Source organism: Chrysochloris asiatica, unplaced genomic scaffold, assembly GCF_000296735.1.
Source record: "Chrysochloris asiatica unplaced genomic scaffold, ChrAsi1.0 scaffold00033, whole genome shotgun sequence".
Lineage (NCBI taxonomy): Eukaryota > Metazoa > Chordata > Mammalia > Afrosoricida > Chrysochloridae > Chrysochloris > Chrysochloris asiatica.
Window position 1 is genome coordinate 1564221 of NW_006408551.1, and position 16027 is coordinate 1580247.

The 16027-nt window shown below is 44.8% G+C and overlaps 1 protein-coding gene across 2 annotated transcripts in view; it reads right to left on the minus strand.

Moving 5' to 3' along the window:
* Positions 1 to 4008, minus strand: part of ITGA7 (integrin, alpha 7) — a 61052-nt gene extending 57044 nt beyond the window's left edge. For both annotated transcript variants that reach the window (XM_006859392.1, XM_006859391.1), the window contains exon 1: positions 3641 to 4008. In XM_006859392.1, coding sequence (XP_006859454.1) covers positions 3641 to 3846 — 206 coding nt within the window. In that variant the 5' untranslated portion in view covers positions 3847 to 4008. The remainder of the gene's footprint in view (positions 1 to 3640) is intronic.
* Between the last annotated feature and the right edge of the window lie 12019 nt (positions 4009 to 16027).

Here is a 16027-nt window from a genome sequence, read left to right on the forward strand (position 1 = left end):
TTGTCTTGCTCATCTTTGTACTTGTCTCATAGGAGGTGTTTACTGACCACTACTGTATACGGACTCACAGAGAGGCCCCCCCCCCCCCAGAGCCTCAGCTGATCAGTATACAGCTGAGCACCTAGAGGTGCAGTCATTAATGCTCATGTCTCCCCTGTAGGTCAAGAGCATGCAGAAGAAGAGGGGTTCCTATGGAGGAAAGATGCTGCCAAATGCATAAATATGCCCAGACAGCCTCAGAAACCCTGTACAGGGTCGCTATGAGTTGGTTCCAACTCCATGGTACATAACAACAACAACAACAACTCTTGGTAGGAAACATCCTGGCCCATCCCTCCTGGAACAAGAGTTCCCACACACAGCCTCTCCAACCCCTCCACCTCTGCTCCCGTCATACACTCCTTCCTGGCTTCATCCCATGAACCCAGCCTCTGGACAGGTCAGTAGGCACATTAGCAGCCACTGTAGAGAGGAAAGGAAAAAATGTTGGTAGCTGGAGCAGAGGGACCCCCAAGAGTCCAGTTAAGTGGAGGATGAGTAGTAGCCCAGTGTCATTGTACCTTTTAATTCTCCACACATTCCAGGGTGCTAGCCAAGTCCAACCCTTCTCTAACCTCTCTCAATATGGGTGGCCATCTAAGGAAAGTGGTTAGACTGGAAGGCTGGCTCCAGTTCGAGGATGCTCAAGCTAAACCTTCAGATCTAGGATTACTGTAAATTGCTAAAGCTGTTCTCTACCTCTGTGGTCCACAGAACAAGAATAATAGGACTGTTAGCATTTTCATGGCGTTCTGGTGTGGCACTATAGATGAAGCACTAGAGAGCTAACTAAAAGTTCATCAGTTCAAACCCACCAGCTGCTCCTCAGAAGCCCTGTATAGAGTTACTATGACTCAGAATCAATTCAACAGCACTAACAACATTTCCTAGCACTGACTATGAGCCCTGTGCTGTTCTAAATATTTTACATGTTTAGAACATGTATGTTTGTTAGCTGCCATTGAGTCAATTCAACTCATGTGACCCTATGTGTTATAGAACTATAGTCTTTACAGAAGTAGTTCACCGGCCTTTTTTCCATGAAACCACTGGGTGGATTCAAACTGCCAGATTGACCTTTGGATCAGCAGCAATTGCAAACTTCTGGCATTACCCAGACTCTTTTTTATATATATTTGGAGCTCATTTAATCCCTACAATAAGCCTATATGGTGGTAGTGGAGGTGTGCCACCAAGTTCGTTCCAACTCATAGCTACCCTGTATAGGGTTTCCAAGGCTGCAAATCTTTTAGGGAGCAAACAGTCTCATCTTTTTTCTTCAGAGAGGCTGCTAGATTTGAACAGCTGACCTTACAGTTAGCATAATCCATTATACTACCAGGGCTCCTTAACCCTATACGGTTGCTGCTGTTAAGTGCCATCAAGTCAATTCTGACTCGGAACAATCTTATATAGGGTTTCCTAGGAGTAGCTGGTGGGTTTGAACCACTAACCTTGTGGTTAGCAGTCCAGTGCTGATCCTACATCACCAGACAGCTCCCTAAGCCTATGTTGTTGTTAAGTGCTTTTGAGTCAGTTCCGACTTATAGAGACCCTGTATAGAGTTTCTGAGGAGCAGGTAGTGAGCTTGAACCGCTGACCTTGTGCTTCAAACCGACCTTGCAGTCCAGTGCATTAACACGAAGCTACCTTAACCCTATGTGGTCCTTGTTGTTAAGTACCATCAAGTTGGTTCTGAGTCGCAGCAAACCTGTATAAGGTTCCAAGAAGCGGCTGATGAGTTCAAACCATGGACCTTGTAATTCAAACCAACCTTATTTTATCCCACAAAGCCACACCAGGACTCCAACCCTATATGGTGGTGGGTGGGATGCTGTGGAGTCAGCTCCGACTCATAGAGACCCTACGGAGGTTTCCAAGGCTGCAAATCTTTATGGGAGCAGAAAGCTTCATCTTCCTCCCACGGAATGGCTAGTAGTTCCGAACTGCTGACCTTGACCTTGATTGAGATTAGCAGTGCCAGACTCGTAACCACTACGCTACCAGAGCTTTTTATTGATCTCCAGTTTATAGTTGAAGGAAATAAATGAGGCCAAAATTGTGGCACAAAGTATGAAGGTTTCAGTCTGGTCCTCCAGGGACCAGACTGAAAGACATCAAAACAAATGAGAAAGCCTTTCTCAATCAATGAGTGCTAGGGAAGACAATCTGCAATTCAAAAGTAGGACTTGAACAAGGAACCTAGCCTCTCTCAAGCCACCAGGCAGCAGAGGACCCCCTGTTGGAGCTAAAGCAGAGTCAGGCAGTTAGGCTCCTAGGAATACCCCCAGCTTGGCTCTGAAAAACAAAATAAGGGGCCACTTTCAAAGAGGAGGGGGAAAGGACAAGAGACCACACTATTAAAAATAACCTAGAATTTGCCTGGAAATAGCTCAGAGTTCGGCATGTCCTAAAAAGGCCTCTGATCCTGGAACTCTGGCAGATGGCAGAGGGAGGGAAGAAAGGAGGGTAACTGCGATGAGGGAAGAAGCAAATGGAAGGAAGAAGAGAAGAAATCAGTTGCTTTCTATCCCCCACAACATTTTGGGATCACTGACCATGCTCCCAGATGATGGGAATAATTGAAGAAGGACGATCAAAGTTCTCCCCCCTCCCTAAGCCCAGAAAGGAGCAATGAGTTCTAGTCCCTGCCCTCTGCCCCCAGGCCAATAGTAGGGGGAGAAGACAGTCCCAGTGGACAGCATTGATCCTAGTAATGGACACTTAATGTGGTTTAGACACAGGCTAAGAGAAAAAAAAAGCCCTGTGGCTGGCAAGGAAGGGAAGCTTTCTTCCCCTTCTCACCTCTCTTTCTTAACTTCTACATGTAGCTAAAACCAAGCGTACAAAAGCCATGTCCAGTGACAGGCCCGTCACAGAAGTGGTGTCCATCTCGCTTGGGTCCTGAATTGATGAGAAAAGAACTAGAATTGTCCTTTGCCCCTCCCTGTCTTCCTCCACTGCTGAGATTCCTGAGCTGGAAATTTTCTGAGGAGGAGGAAAGTGAACAGCCTGGCCAGCATCCTTCCTGGACATCTCTCCTTGCTGCTGCTGCTGCTGGTGGTGGTTGCATTACTTTAGGGAGTTCTGTTTCCTGTCACTTTCAATCTCCAAACCTCCTAGGGCAGGTTGCCAGATCCTCCCAGGTCCACTCCTAACCTTCCAGTGGTCTTGGCCTTGAGTCATAAAAGTAGCAGATCTCTCCAGGTTTCCCAGTGCCTCCTGCCCTCATCCCATCCCATGACAATGCTTCGGCAGGAAGCAATTTCAGAAGTCTATCCACCCTTCCCCTGTCCTCCTGCCTAAGTACAGACACAATGGTCCATCTCCCCAGAAACCCTGGCACTGTAACAAGGATGCAAGTTGGGAGGAAAGTTAGGAGGAGATGGTTTCCTGTCAAGAGTTTTGCTCTCCAATATGTCCCCAAAGCAAGACCCTGGAACTTGGATACTCATCCAGAGGATACCCACCCAAACCCAAGACGGATGAGGCCAGGCTCCAGGTTGGGCTTGGAAGACTGAAAAAACGAGGTGGCCCAGGGTTGAAGAGGGAAATCTGTGGCTCTTGCATGGGGACTCCCGGGGTGGATGCTATGACTCACCAACTCTGGGGTCGGGGCTGCAGCTGCCGGTGAAGAGCCACAGAAAAGCCGAAGAGGCTGCCCGGCTCACCCTCCTTGCGCAAAGCATCCATCACGTCCAGATTGAAGGCAATAGCCCCTGGGCAGAGCAGTCCAGAAAGCAGGGAGCCAAGAAGGTAGCATAGCCCAGAGGTCCCCCAGGGATCGCGCCCTCGAGTGCTGGCCATGGGGCAAAGCCCGCGCGAGTGCCCCAGGAGCGCAGGCCAATTCCTGAGCCGCCTGAGCCTTGAGTTACACAAGCCTCCGTCTCTGGTCTCGAATTCTCGCTGCTCTTTCAGAAGCGTCCCAGTCTTTCACCTGACCACTGCTCACCCGCCGCTCCGCCGACCAGTTCCAGCCACCACCGCTCCAGCACTCTCAGCGGATCCACTCGGTCCCGAGGTGCCGCCCGAGTCCCGCCCCAATCCCGCCCAAAAGCGTCCCCTAGTGCTATTCAGGTTGGCGGTCGTGGGTGGGAACTGCACTTATTCTCCCCAGCCGCACCCGGTACTGGCCCCGCCCCGGCACGCACTTCCCACCCCTCTCTTCCCGTTGCCTTTGCAGGAGAGCGGAGGCGGCACCCAGGAATGGGGCGGGAAGAGAGGGCAGATCAAAAGGAGCTGGAAAAGAGGGTGAGAAATTGGATGGAGAGTAACGGACAACCTGGGAAAAAAAGAGAGAAAACGGGATCCGTTCTGAGCGTGGGTACTCCCTCCTCCCCGTGGTCACTTAGAGCATCTCTTTTCATGTTCAAATCACACCTCTTTCCACACCAACCCATTGAGCACTCCTGAGCATTCAGAGAAACTGGGGAAAAGACGGAGGCAAAGAGAATAAGAAAATTCAAGAGGGAAAGGAGCAAAGGAGGCAGGTTGAGACCAAAAAAAAAAAAAAAAATGGGAAGAGAAAAATGGCTGAAGAAGACCAAAGGTTTGATCAACAAGAGATGGAGTGAAGGAAGAAAACAAGAAAAAGATTGAGGGCATACTGGAAGAGGAAATTAAGCCAGGTGTTGATGAAGGGCAAAGATAAGAGACTGGATCTAAGGGGTTGTTGTTAAACGCTGTAGAGGCGGTTCTGACTCATAAAAATCTATTGTTGTTGTTAATGCCGTAGAGTCGGTTCTGACCCATAGCGACCCTGTATAGGGTTTCCGAGGAGCGACTGGTGAGCTTGAACCACTAACCTTGCAATTCAAACGGCTTTGCAGTATGGCGCATTAACCCACAGCGTCACACCAGGACTCCATGAAAGACTATAGCGACCCTGTATATAGGGTTTCCAAGGAGCAGCTGGGGGTGTGATATGAGGACAATTCCTAGTGTGGCAGGAAGGAAAGAGTGTTTCCAGAATGAATCCAGTCTGAGGGAGGAAAGAGTGTTTCCAGCTCCCAGGCTCTTCTCACTGTTGCCAGTTGTTGCAGAATCCTGGTGTACAAGTATTCTATAGGGTTTTCAAAGACTATGACCTTTCAGAAACATATCACCAACACTGTCTTCCCAGGAACCTCTGGGTGTGTATGAATTGCCAACTCTTCAGCTAGTAGTCTACTTGTTCTCACCACATAGAGACAATGAAGACCCTCCCTAACCATCAAAGGGCGAGGGAATTTGCAGAACCTAGAGTCCTGGGCTGGCTCAGACTCTATCTGGGTGGGACTGCAAAGGGATCTCCCCCAGAGAACTCATGAGCTTGTCCTTTCTCCTCTCTTTTCCCCTAATGCTGGAACAGAAGCAAGGAAGGGGACATTTTCCAACTCTCTGCTATTTATAACTCCAATCCAGAAATGAGGCCAAGAGGAAAGATAGGAAATAATGTGGCATAATTAGAACCGCTCTTGCTCCCACCTCCCCTTTCAAGTTCTTTTTCTTGCTGGGTGTCTGTCTTGTGTATATCCATTTGTTCATCTTTCCATTCTCTCTCTCTGCTTTTGTCACATCCCAAACAATTTTTGCCCCAATTCTTGTCTCTGTCACACTTGGAATTTATCTCAGATTATTTCTCAATATTTCTAATACTGCCTCTGCCCCTCAACTGTCATAATGTTTATGAGTCTCTTTTTTCTTAGAAGCTTCTATTGCTATCGTATTTTAACTCCTTTTTCAATGATCCCTTGTCCCCTTACTTCTTACCAGGATTATACCTTTTCTAAGAGTCCTGGTGTGACACTGTAGGATACACACTGGACTGCAAAGACGGTGGTTCAAACTCACCAGTCACTCCTCAAAAACCTTATACAGGGTTGCTATGAGTCAGAATCAACTTGATGACACTTAACGACAATGTCTTTTTACAAAGCATATGGACTCCCATTGTGCTGACTCTGGGACAATCCTTGCCTTGGATAAATTAACACACGATTGATGGTTAGGGTCTCTATGCAATACTCCATCTGTGGACATCAACTCCAGGGGACTAGGGCACTTCTAGACAGGTGTTATCAAGGAAGTGTATATACTGCCAGCAGGGAAGGCACCTGGACTCTGCTTTTATTATTCCCAAGATATAGCCTCTTTATCCCTTCCCTGTCCCAGAGCCCCAGACAGTAGAGGAGTACGATGAGAATGCAGAGTAGTAAAATCCGGATAGAATGCCTGACTCCCAGTTCAGAACTCCAAAGATGGTCACAATGCCTTTAGGGCCCCAGCTGTCCTCCTCTCTGTACCTGAAGTTTCTGCCTGCCTCCATCTCTATGACACTTTTGTTATTGTTGTTAGGTGCCATTGAGATGGTTCCAACTCATAGTGACACTGTACAGGGTTTCCAAGAAGAGGCTAGTGAGCTTGAACCACCAACCTTATGGTTCAAACCAACTTTACAATCCAGTGAATTAACACATAGCACCACACCAGGACTCCTCCATGACACTGGCTCCTGCTAAATCTGAGGCTGAGATCAGATGCCAAAAATCTGCTTCTGACCTTCTATGCCCAAATATTTGAGAAGTCACTTCACCGGTCACAGGAGGAAGAACAGGGAAAAAGAGAGAGGCCACCCAGAATTAGCTTTGCTATAAATAGTGGGGGAAGGGAGGACAGAAAATACACAAGAACACTAGGCCAGACTAATAAATTTAGACATGTAGATTTTCTCTAAAGGAGAAGCAAGACCGGATTCCTGGAGTGGAGAGCTATACTGTAGGAGAAGATCAGAATGAAGACTACAAAAGGAACAAGAGAATGGAGGAAACTCAATACTAAAATAAATAATGGGCCAAAGAACTTCTTGTAGTGGAGTCAAGAGCTTAGAGGTTTGTGATATCAAAAATCGTTGCTGTGCTTCCGTAAAAAGCTAGAAATAAAAATATCATATGATCCAGCAATCCCTCTTCTAGGTGGGATTAGAGATGTAAGGGCAGTGACACAAATAAATATACAAATGTCCATGTTCATTGCAGCATTATTTACAATAGCAAAAAGATAGAAACAACTTACATGTCCATCAATAGATAAATGTATAAACAAAATATAGTACCTACATACAAGAAATACCACATAGAATCATTGTTATCAGGACTGATTGTGAGGGTTGGAAATGTAAAGGTGGACATTTTATAGCAAGGAGGGGAGTGATTAACTTTTCAGTCTAGGAGCGGAGGGCCCTAGGACCATCAATGGAGAAGAGCAGAAAGTGGGACCCTACCCAGAGAAGCAGTGAGGCCTGAGATAGAGGCAGAGACGCTGACATGGAGAGATGGAGTAGCTGGGGACTTGAGATCCAGAGAGGGAAAGGGGCTTTGTGCTGATGACTGGGGGTGGGTGGGGAACAGGCTTGCAGGGTATACCCTTTGGTTGGTTGATGATGCATGGATGGGATTGTAACTATGACAATAAAATGATATATGATAGAATGAATATAAAACTAATGTTCTCCCATGTAAACTATCACATAATTCACAATAAAGCATTTATTTTAAAAAAAGCAATACCACATAATGATAAAGAATAATGATGAATCATGTAACATGGATGAATTTGAGGGACATTATGTTTTAAAATTGGGAAAGGTGTGAGACAGGGTTGTATTCTTTCACCATACTTATTCAACCTGTATGCTGAGCAAATAATACGAGAAGCTGGGTTCTATGAAGAAAAACGTGGCGTCAGGATTGGAGGAAGACTCATTAACAACCTGAGATATGCAGATGATACAACCTTGATCGCTGAAAGTGAAGAGGACTTGAAACATTTACTTATGAAGATCAAAGAGCACAGCCTTCGATATGGATTACATCTCAATGTCAAGAAAACAAAAATCCTCACCACTGGACCAATAAACAACATTCTTATCAATGGAGAAAAGATTGAAGTTGTCAAGGACTTCATTCTTCTTGGATCAACTATCAACACTCGCAGAAGCAATAGTCAAGAGATCAGACGACGTATTGCATTGGGCAAATCTGCTGCACAGGAACTTTTTAAAGTATTGAAGAGCAGAGATGTCAGCTTGAGGACTAGGGTACGCCTGACCCAGGCCATGGTGTTTTCAATAGCCTCATATGGATGCGAAAGCTGGACAGTGAATAAGGAAGATCGTAGAAGAATTGATGCCTTTGAGTTGTGGTGTTGGAGGAGAATACTGAAAGTGCCATGGACTGCCAAAAGAACCAATAGATCTGTTTTGGAAGAAGTGCAGCCAGAGTGCTCCTTGGAGGCCAGGATGGCTAGGCCTTGTCTCTCATACTTTGGACATATTGTCCGGAGGAAACAGTCGCTGGAGAAGGATGTCATTCTGGGTAAGGTGGAGGGTCAGAGAAAAAGAGGGAGACCCCTAACGTGATGGATTGGCCAGGTGGCATCATTGATGGACTCAAATGTGGCAGCGGTAGTGAGGTTGGCCCAGGATCGGACATTGTTTTGTTAGGCTGCTGTGCATGGGTCACTATGAGTCGGTTCCGACTCGATGGCACCTGACAACAACAACAACAATGTAAAATGACATGAGTCGGTCACAAAATGACATTATACCACTTTTATAAAATGTCAAGAATAGGTTTACATACAGAAAGCAACATTATTTTATGGTTACCAAAAATGAGAGGGGAGGAAAGGGAGAATCCCTTACTGGATAGTTGCTGAGTCAGTCCTGACTCATAGTGACCCTAGGCACAACAGAAGGAAACAGTGCCCAGTCCCGTGCCATTCTCACAATTGCTGTTATGCATGAGCCCACTGTTACTGCCACTGTGCCAATCCATCTCATTGGGGGTCTTTTTCTTCACTGACCCTCGACTTTACCAAGCATGATGTCTTTCTCCAGGGACTATCTGAAGTATGAGAGATGAAATCTGGCAATCCTGCCTTCTAAGGAACTTTCTGGCTGTGTTTTTTCCAACACAGATTTGTTTATTCTTCTGGCAGTCCATGGTATTTTCAGTAATTTTCTCCAACACCGTAATTCAAATGTATCAAATCTTCTACGTTTTTCCTTATTCACTATCCAATTTTCACATGCATATAAGGCTTTTGAAATTACCATGGCTAGGATCAGGTATATCTTAGTACTCAAACTGGTATCTTTGCTCTTGAACATGATTATCTTGAACATGATGCCTTTACTCTTGTACAAAAGGTCTTGTACAGCAGATTTACCTAATGCAACACACTGTTTGATTGTGGATCCAAGCAAAATGAAGGCTTTAACAGTATCAGTCTTTTCTCTATTTAGCATGATGCTATTTATTGGTCTACTTGTGACAATTTTTGTTTTCTTACATTAAAGTGCTATCCATACTGAAGGCTGAGGTTTTTGAATCTTCATCAGTAAGTATTTTAAGTCCTTGTAACTTCCAGCAAGCAAGGTTATATCATTTGAATATCACAAATTATTAATAAGTCTTCTTCATATAATCCGGTTTCTTGGTTTAGTTGCTCAGCATATAGGCTGAATGAGTATGGAGAAAGAATACAGCCCTGGCACACACCTTTCCCGATTTTAAACCCTTGTTCTGCTCGAACAACTGCTTCTTGGTCTACGTACAGGTTCCTCGTGAACATAACTCATGTGTCCTGGAATTGTGCTTCTTTGCAATGTTATCCATAGTTTGTCATGATCCACACAGTCAAAAGCCTTTGCATTGTCAATAAAGTACAAGTACACATCTTTCTGGTATTCTTTGCTTTTAGCCAAGAGCCATCTGATATCAGCAATGATATTTCCCGTTCCACATCATCTTCTAAATCTGGCTTGAGTTTCTGGTAATTCTCTGTCAGTGTACTTTTGCAGCCATTTTTTAACTATTTTCAGCAAAATTTTACTTGCATCTGATATTATTTGATGATTTCCACATTCTGTTGGGTCATCTCTCCCTGGATTGGGCACATATATGGATCTCTTCCAATTGGTTGGCCAGGTAGCTAGCTGTCTTCCGAATTTCTTCACATAGTTAAGTGAGTGCCTCCAGTGCTGCATCAGTTTGTCTCTTCCCACAGATGTCGTCAATCTGAGGTCCAGAATGATGGACATCTGGTGAGGTCCATGTGTGTAGTTATAGTTGCCTTTTACGTTGTATTTAAAAGGTATTTACAATGACTAAGTCATTGGTCTTGCAAAACTCTATCATGTAATCTCCAACACATCATTTCTATTCTCCAACACATATTTGTATTCTCCAAATACATAATCGAAGGTCTTGGTCAGAATGGGAGAAAAAAATGTAGAACAAAACCAAAAAAGCAAAGAAAGATGGAAACAGAATTACTGGACTGATAGAGACTGGAGGGACCCCTAAGACCCTAAGACACACTTTCTTAATGGCACTGCAGCCACTTCCAGGAGTCATCTTTCTGCCAAATAACAGACTGCCCTATAAAATAAACAATAACACTGTGGTAAGGAATGTACTCCTTGGAACAGCAATATGACACCAAACTGGCAACATCTGCCCAAAGACAAGGAGGAGTAGGGAAACTAAAGGGATGGAAAGAGGGGAAAAAACGCCCACTGCCATCACGTCGATTCGGACTCACAGTGTCCCTGTAGGACAGAGTCTAACTGTCCCACAGGGTTTCCAAGACTTTACATCTTTCCTGGAGTACACAACCTCATCTTTTTCCCTCAGAAGGGCTGGTGCATTTTAACCACAGATCTGCGATTAGCAGTTCAACTCTTAACCCACTGCACCACCAAGGCTCCTTGGAAACAGAGAAGGCAGAAGGCAGGGTGGAAATGGAGAGAGAGCAGACACATAGAGGGTTTAGGGTAGCAACCAATATTACAGAACAATGTGTGTATGAATTGTTGAACGGGGAACTAATTTACTGTGTAAATTTCACCTAGAATACAATAAGATGTCTGAACACTTTCAAAAGTTCAATGCTGATATTTTATGATTCCACTTAGAAAACATTCTCAAAATGATCAAACTAGAGAGATGGGGAACAGATAGTGAACACCGGGAGACAAGGATAAGTGAGTACAAATATAAAGGAGGAGCCAGTTCCTTCCTGGATGGAAAAGTTCTGTATTTTTATTATGATGCTTGTTATATGAATCTATAGATGGAACAAAATTGCATAAAACCACACACACAAATGAATGCATGTAAAAAACGGTGACCACTGAATCAGGCCTGCAGACGAGTTCACAGTACTGTACCAGTGTCAACTTCTGGGTTTTGAACTTGCGCTGCCATTATATCAGATGTCATCATTCGGGGAAGCTGGGTGAAGCATACATGGGAATTTTTGTACTATTTTTGCAACTTCCACTGAGTCTATAATTATTTCACAATAATTTCGATTTCTTTAAATTAATAGATGCCCAGGCACAGCCAAGAATTTGGCCCTTGTCTGAGTGGAAACTGGAGTTTTTCTCCAACCCTTTCCTACTCTAATAGCCTTCTTTCTCCTCCATCTGGAATTCCTATTTTTTAGCTCTCTCCCATGTTGTTCTTTTTCCAGCTACTGTCTCTAGCCTACCAGCAAACTCTTTCAGAACACACACTGCAGGGTTAACGTTTCCCTCCACCTCATCTGGCAGCCTTGAAACGTATCTCCCAGGGTCTAGTTATTCCTCCCCAACACATACATCACTGGGACCACTTTCTCACCCCACCCACCTCTCCAGCACTGGAATCTTTCTGCCGGCCTCTAAACTCTGGACGTAGTCAAAGTTTGAACTGTGGGAGTGGCTGGGAAAGAACATAAATTGATTGAAAAAAGCCAATGGGGAGATAGCTTGATCATGCTGGTCTTTAAGGATCCAAGTGAAATACTTGGATCTTGGGGAGAAGGATTAGGAGGTCACTATCTATAGGAGACCATTTGTTTAGACTGTCTTAAGGGTCCATTTTCTTAGAGCACTAGCTTCCGGCCAGCATTTGGAACTTGGCCATATCACCTCTCGCCTCACTTACTTCACATCCACCCTCAATTTCACCCCTAACAACTCAGCAGCTTCCCGCTCAGCCAGTCAGTTTGGAGTCTGATGACTAAAGTTAACTGTGAAAAAGGCCTCAAAAGAATAGGGAAGTAAGTGAGTGAAGGAAAGCAATATAGAGTTTTCATCTATTCTAAACAAAATAGATGAGAGAAGTTGTAGGGCGAAATAGGCAGATACCCGACAGTAGGAAATTTCAAATCTCAAGTCATTCCCTAGTTATTCTACATAAGGCAAGTGGAACTGCTCTTCAACCACAGAGAAAGTAAGGTCGACCAACTGCCATCAAGTCAATTCCAAGTCATGGTGACCCTGCAGGACAGGGTCTCGTTAAGTTTAGTTAATTAACTCGTTAAGTTTTCCCATACTGTGAATCTTAAAGGGAGCAGACAGCCTCATCCTTCTTCTGTGGAGCAGCTAGTGATAACTGCCAACTTTGGCGTTATCAGTGGAACACTTAACTGAACCACCAAGGCTCTTTAGAAACTGGTAGGTTGCTGCTGCTGCTGTTTGCTGTTGAGTTGGTTCCGACTCATAGCAACTCTGTAGATTATTTCCGAGGCTATAAATCTAAAAGGGAGCAGAAAGCTTCATCTTTCTGCTGACCTTGCTGTAAGCAGCCCAACGAACAACCCATTATACTTCCAGGGCGCCGTAGAAACTGAGGTTGGTAGTGGTGGTAGTGGTGGTGGTGGTGGTGATGGTTGTAAGCCATGGATTCAGTTCCAATTTACAGTGACCCTGTATAGGGTTTCTGAGGCTATAAATCTTTACAGGAGCAGAAAGCTTCATCGTTCTGCTGGCCTTGCCATTAGCAGTCCAACGTGTAACCCACTTACTACCAGAGCTCCTTAGAAACTAAAGTAGGGGTTGTTGTTAAATGCCATTGTTACCAAGATGGGCTACAAAAGACTAAAAAGTCATTAAGTGAAATGGCAAGGTTTATTTATTTAAGAGGAAACCTACATGCCACAGACAGCAGTATCTTACTGAGCCTTTGGGGCATCTTATAGGGCTTAAGACAGGGGAACATACAGGGGTGGTCTCAGCAGGTTCCTGGAATTGTTGACAACATCTTGCAGTTTCAGATGTTTCTTCCTGGCTCCTCATCCCTCTGGTTGGGTGCTCATTTCTCCTGTACGTGTACCACATCCAAGACCCTACTCTGAGACCCAGGTCTGGCTCTGAAGCGCCATATTGAGGACAACAGCCTCATCAGATAAAGGGCTTGTGTTCAGTGGGCTTCTGCATCAGTCAGTCTCTCGAACTTGAAGGGGCATAGCAATTCCTACTAATCACTAAAAACTACGTGTTTTGCTAAGTTTCATTTCCTGGCCCACCTGTGTTTGGCAAGATCTGTGCTTTTGCCAAAGAATTGTTATGTCCAGTCAGGATTCTTTCTGTCTTTATTCTTTGTCCCTCCTGGTTGTATCTTTGTCCAATACAGTCAAACTGGTCCCAACTCCTGTACAGGGTTTCTGAGGAACAGCTGGTGAGTGTGAACCTCTGACCTTGTGGTTAGCAGTCCAATACTTATCTTACAGCATCACACTAGGACTCAGGTTGTTGTTGTTGTTAAGTGCCATCGAGTCGATTCCAACCCATAGCGACCCTGTATAGGGTTTCCAAGGAGCAGCTGGTGAACTTGAACCACCGACCTTGCAGTTCAAACGGCTTTGCAGTCTGGCACATTAACCCACAGCGCCACACAGGACTCAGGTTAGGGCCCAGAAAAAGAGCAGATGGAGGATAACTCTAGAGAGCTCAGCTGAAACCCACAAATACCAGTAACCCTTGTCCTCTGCCCAGCTCTAGGGCAAAGAAACAGCTAGTGTGTGGGCGAGGAGGGCGGGGCTGATGTCTGCAGAATCCTGGCAGCCTTTATAAAGATTGTAAAAATGTCAGGCGATTGTGCCGGGGGGGTGAGGGTAATCCAGAGTGGGCCTGGCTCTCTCCCTGGGTCAGCCTAATCTTTTCATTTTTCTTTTTTTGAGTCAGCCTAATCTTAACATTCATAGACTCACCTCTGAAACCTCCAACCCCAACTTCCTCCCCTTAGCACTCACCTTCTCTTTCACTTACCCCAAGTCATTACTTTCTGGCAGTGGCTCCAGCCCCTGCCATACTCTCCCAGGCCCCGATCTGAAAATGAGGCACTGGGCACCTTCCAATCTGCCTCTATTTTGCTTGCTCACTGCAGTTGGAAGCTGGAGCTGGAGAGGGGGGAGGACTAGGTCATGCTGCCCTGTAATGATGTTCTCATTCTTCCCGATTCTATTGATCACCTTCTGTCTGGAAAGGAGCCTCTTCCCAAACACTGTCCCCACTTCCACTTGCCAGGATTCCCAACAGTTTGATGTTCAACAAACAAGAGGAGTATAGTAATGAGACACAGAGAACCTACACCCTAGGGGCTTCTGGGTCTCTCTCCTCCTGAGGTCTCTTCCTGTGGCTTATGTAGTATATACAACATAGTGATTACACTCAAGTTCTGGGTTTGAATCCCAGCTCTACCACTTACAAACTCTATTTACTGCTCTGTGCCTCCCATTCTTATCTATAAATGGAGCATAATAATATTTCACAGAATTGTTCTAGGGATGAAATGAATGTAAAGTGCTTGATTCATGCATGGTAAGTACTCAGTATATGCTGAAAACAAAAGCTATTTAATACATATAAAGACATGTATACACATTATTCAATAATTTTACTTTTTTTTTGACACTTAAAGTGTTCTGCTTTATGCTGCCATTTAACCATTTCAAGTACCTCATCTCACAAATGCTTTGGAAGGCAAACATTTCCAAGGGTTTAAGACACTACACTGAAAATTGTTGGATGACCCAATCAGTAATTCTCAACTATCACTCAGAAAATTCAGGGGTGTTTTATTCTAATTCAGTCTTTCAACACCCATTTCTCCTCCCCCATAGTAGATGGATTGGCCAAGTGGCAGCAGTAGTGAGTTTGGCCAAGGACTCAATCGTGGCAACAGTAGTGAGTTTGGTCAAGGATCAGGCAGTGTTTCGTTCTGCTGTGCATAAGGTCGCTATGGGTTGGTACCAACTCAGAGGCACCTAACAACATAAGTAAATATGATCAAGTCAACTTTCAATTATGTCACAGTTGTTGTTAAGTGTCATCGGGTCAGTTCTGACTCATAGCAACCCTGCATAAGGTTTCTGAGGCTGTCAATCTTTTCAAGAGCAGAAAGCCACAGCTTTCTCCCCCAGAGTGAGCTAGTAGGCTCCAACTACTGCCATTGTGATTTGCAGTCCAGTGATTATCCTACAGAACCACTGCACTCCCATTATGTCACTGGATAGCCTTAATGACAGTTTAGTCCAGTGATTCTCAATCCTGGATACACATTAGAATTATCTGAACATTTTTTAAAAATACGAGTCCTGGGTTTCACCCCTCAGAGGTTCTATTTCATTGGTCCCAGGTCAAGGCATTTTTAAAAGCCTCCCCCAGGTGATACTAATGTTTAACGAAGGTTGAGAGCCACCGATTTAATCCAATCTTCTAATTTTGGTAAAGATAAAAACTAAAATCCAAGGAAAGTAAACAACTAGTCACTAAGCAACACCAAGAGAGTGGAAATTGCAAACATATACTGATGTTTATAAAAATTTGTCTTCCAGAATTATTTCTTCGCTAGGTCAGAGAGGCGTTATATAATTTGCATTTTACTTTGGCAACAGCACTTACGCCTCTGTTGAGACTGAAGGGGTTCACATTCTCTGACCACAAAAGGAAAGATGGGATTGGGCATTCACCACACATAGCTGGCTCCCTAGGAGGCCGCTTGAAGTGCTTAAAATACTTCTCTACACTGATCAGCCAGAGCTGAGGTGAGGAGAGACGGTTGGAAAAGGAAGGCAAGCTGGGAACCAAAGGTCTGAGATCCGGCCAGAGCTAACAGGAGGGAAAAGCGAGAGGAGGATGAGAATTTCAATGAGTTCTGGGAGCTTCTGTTCCCCC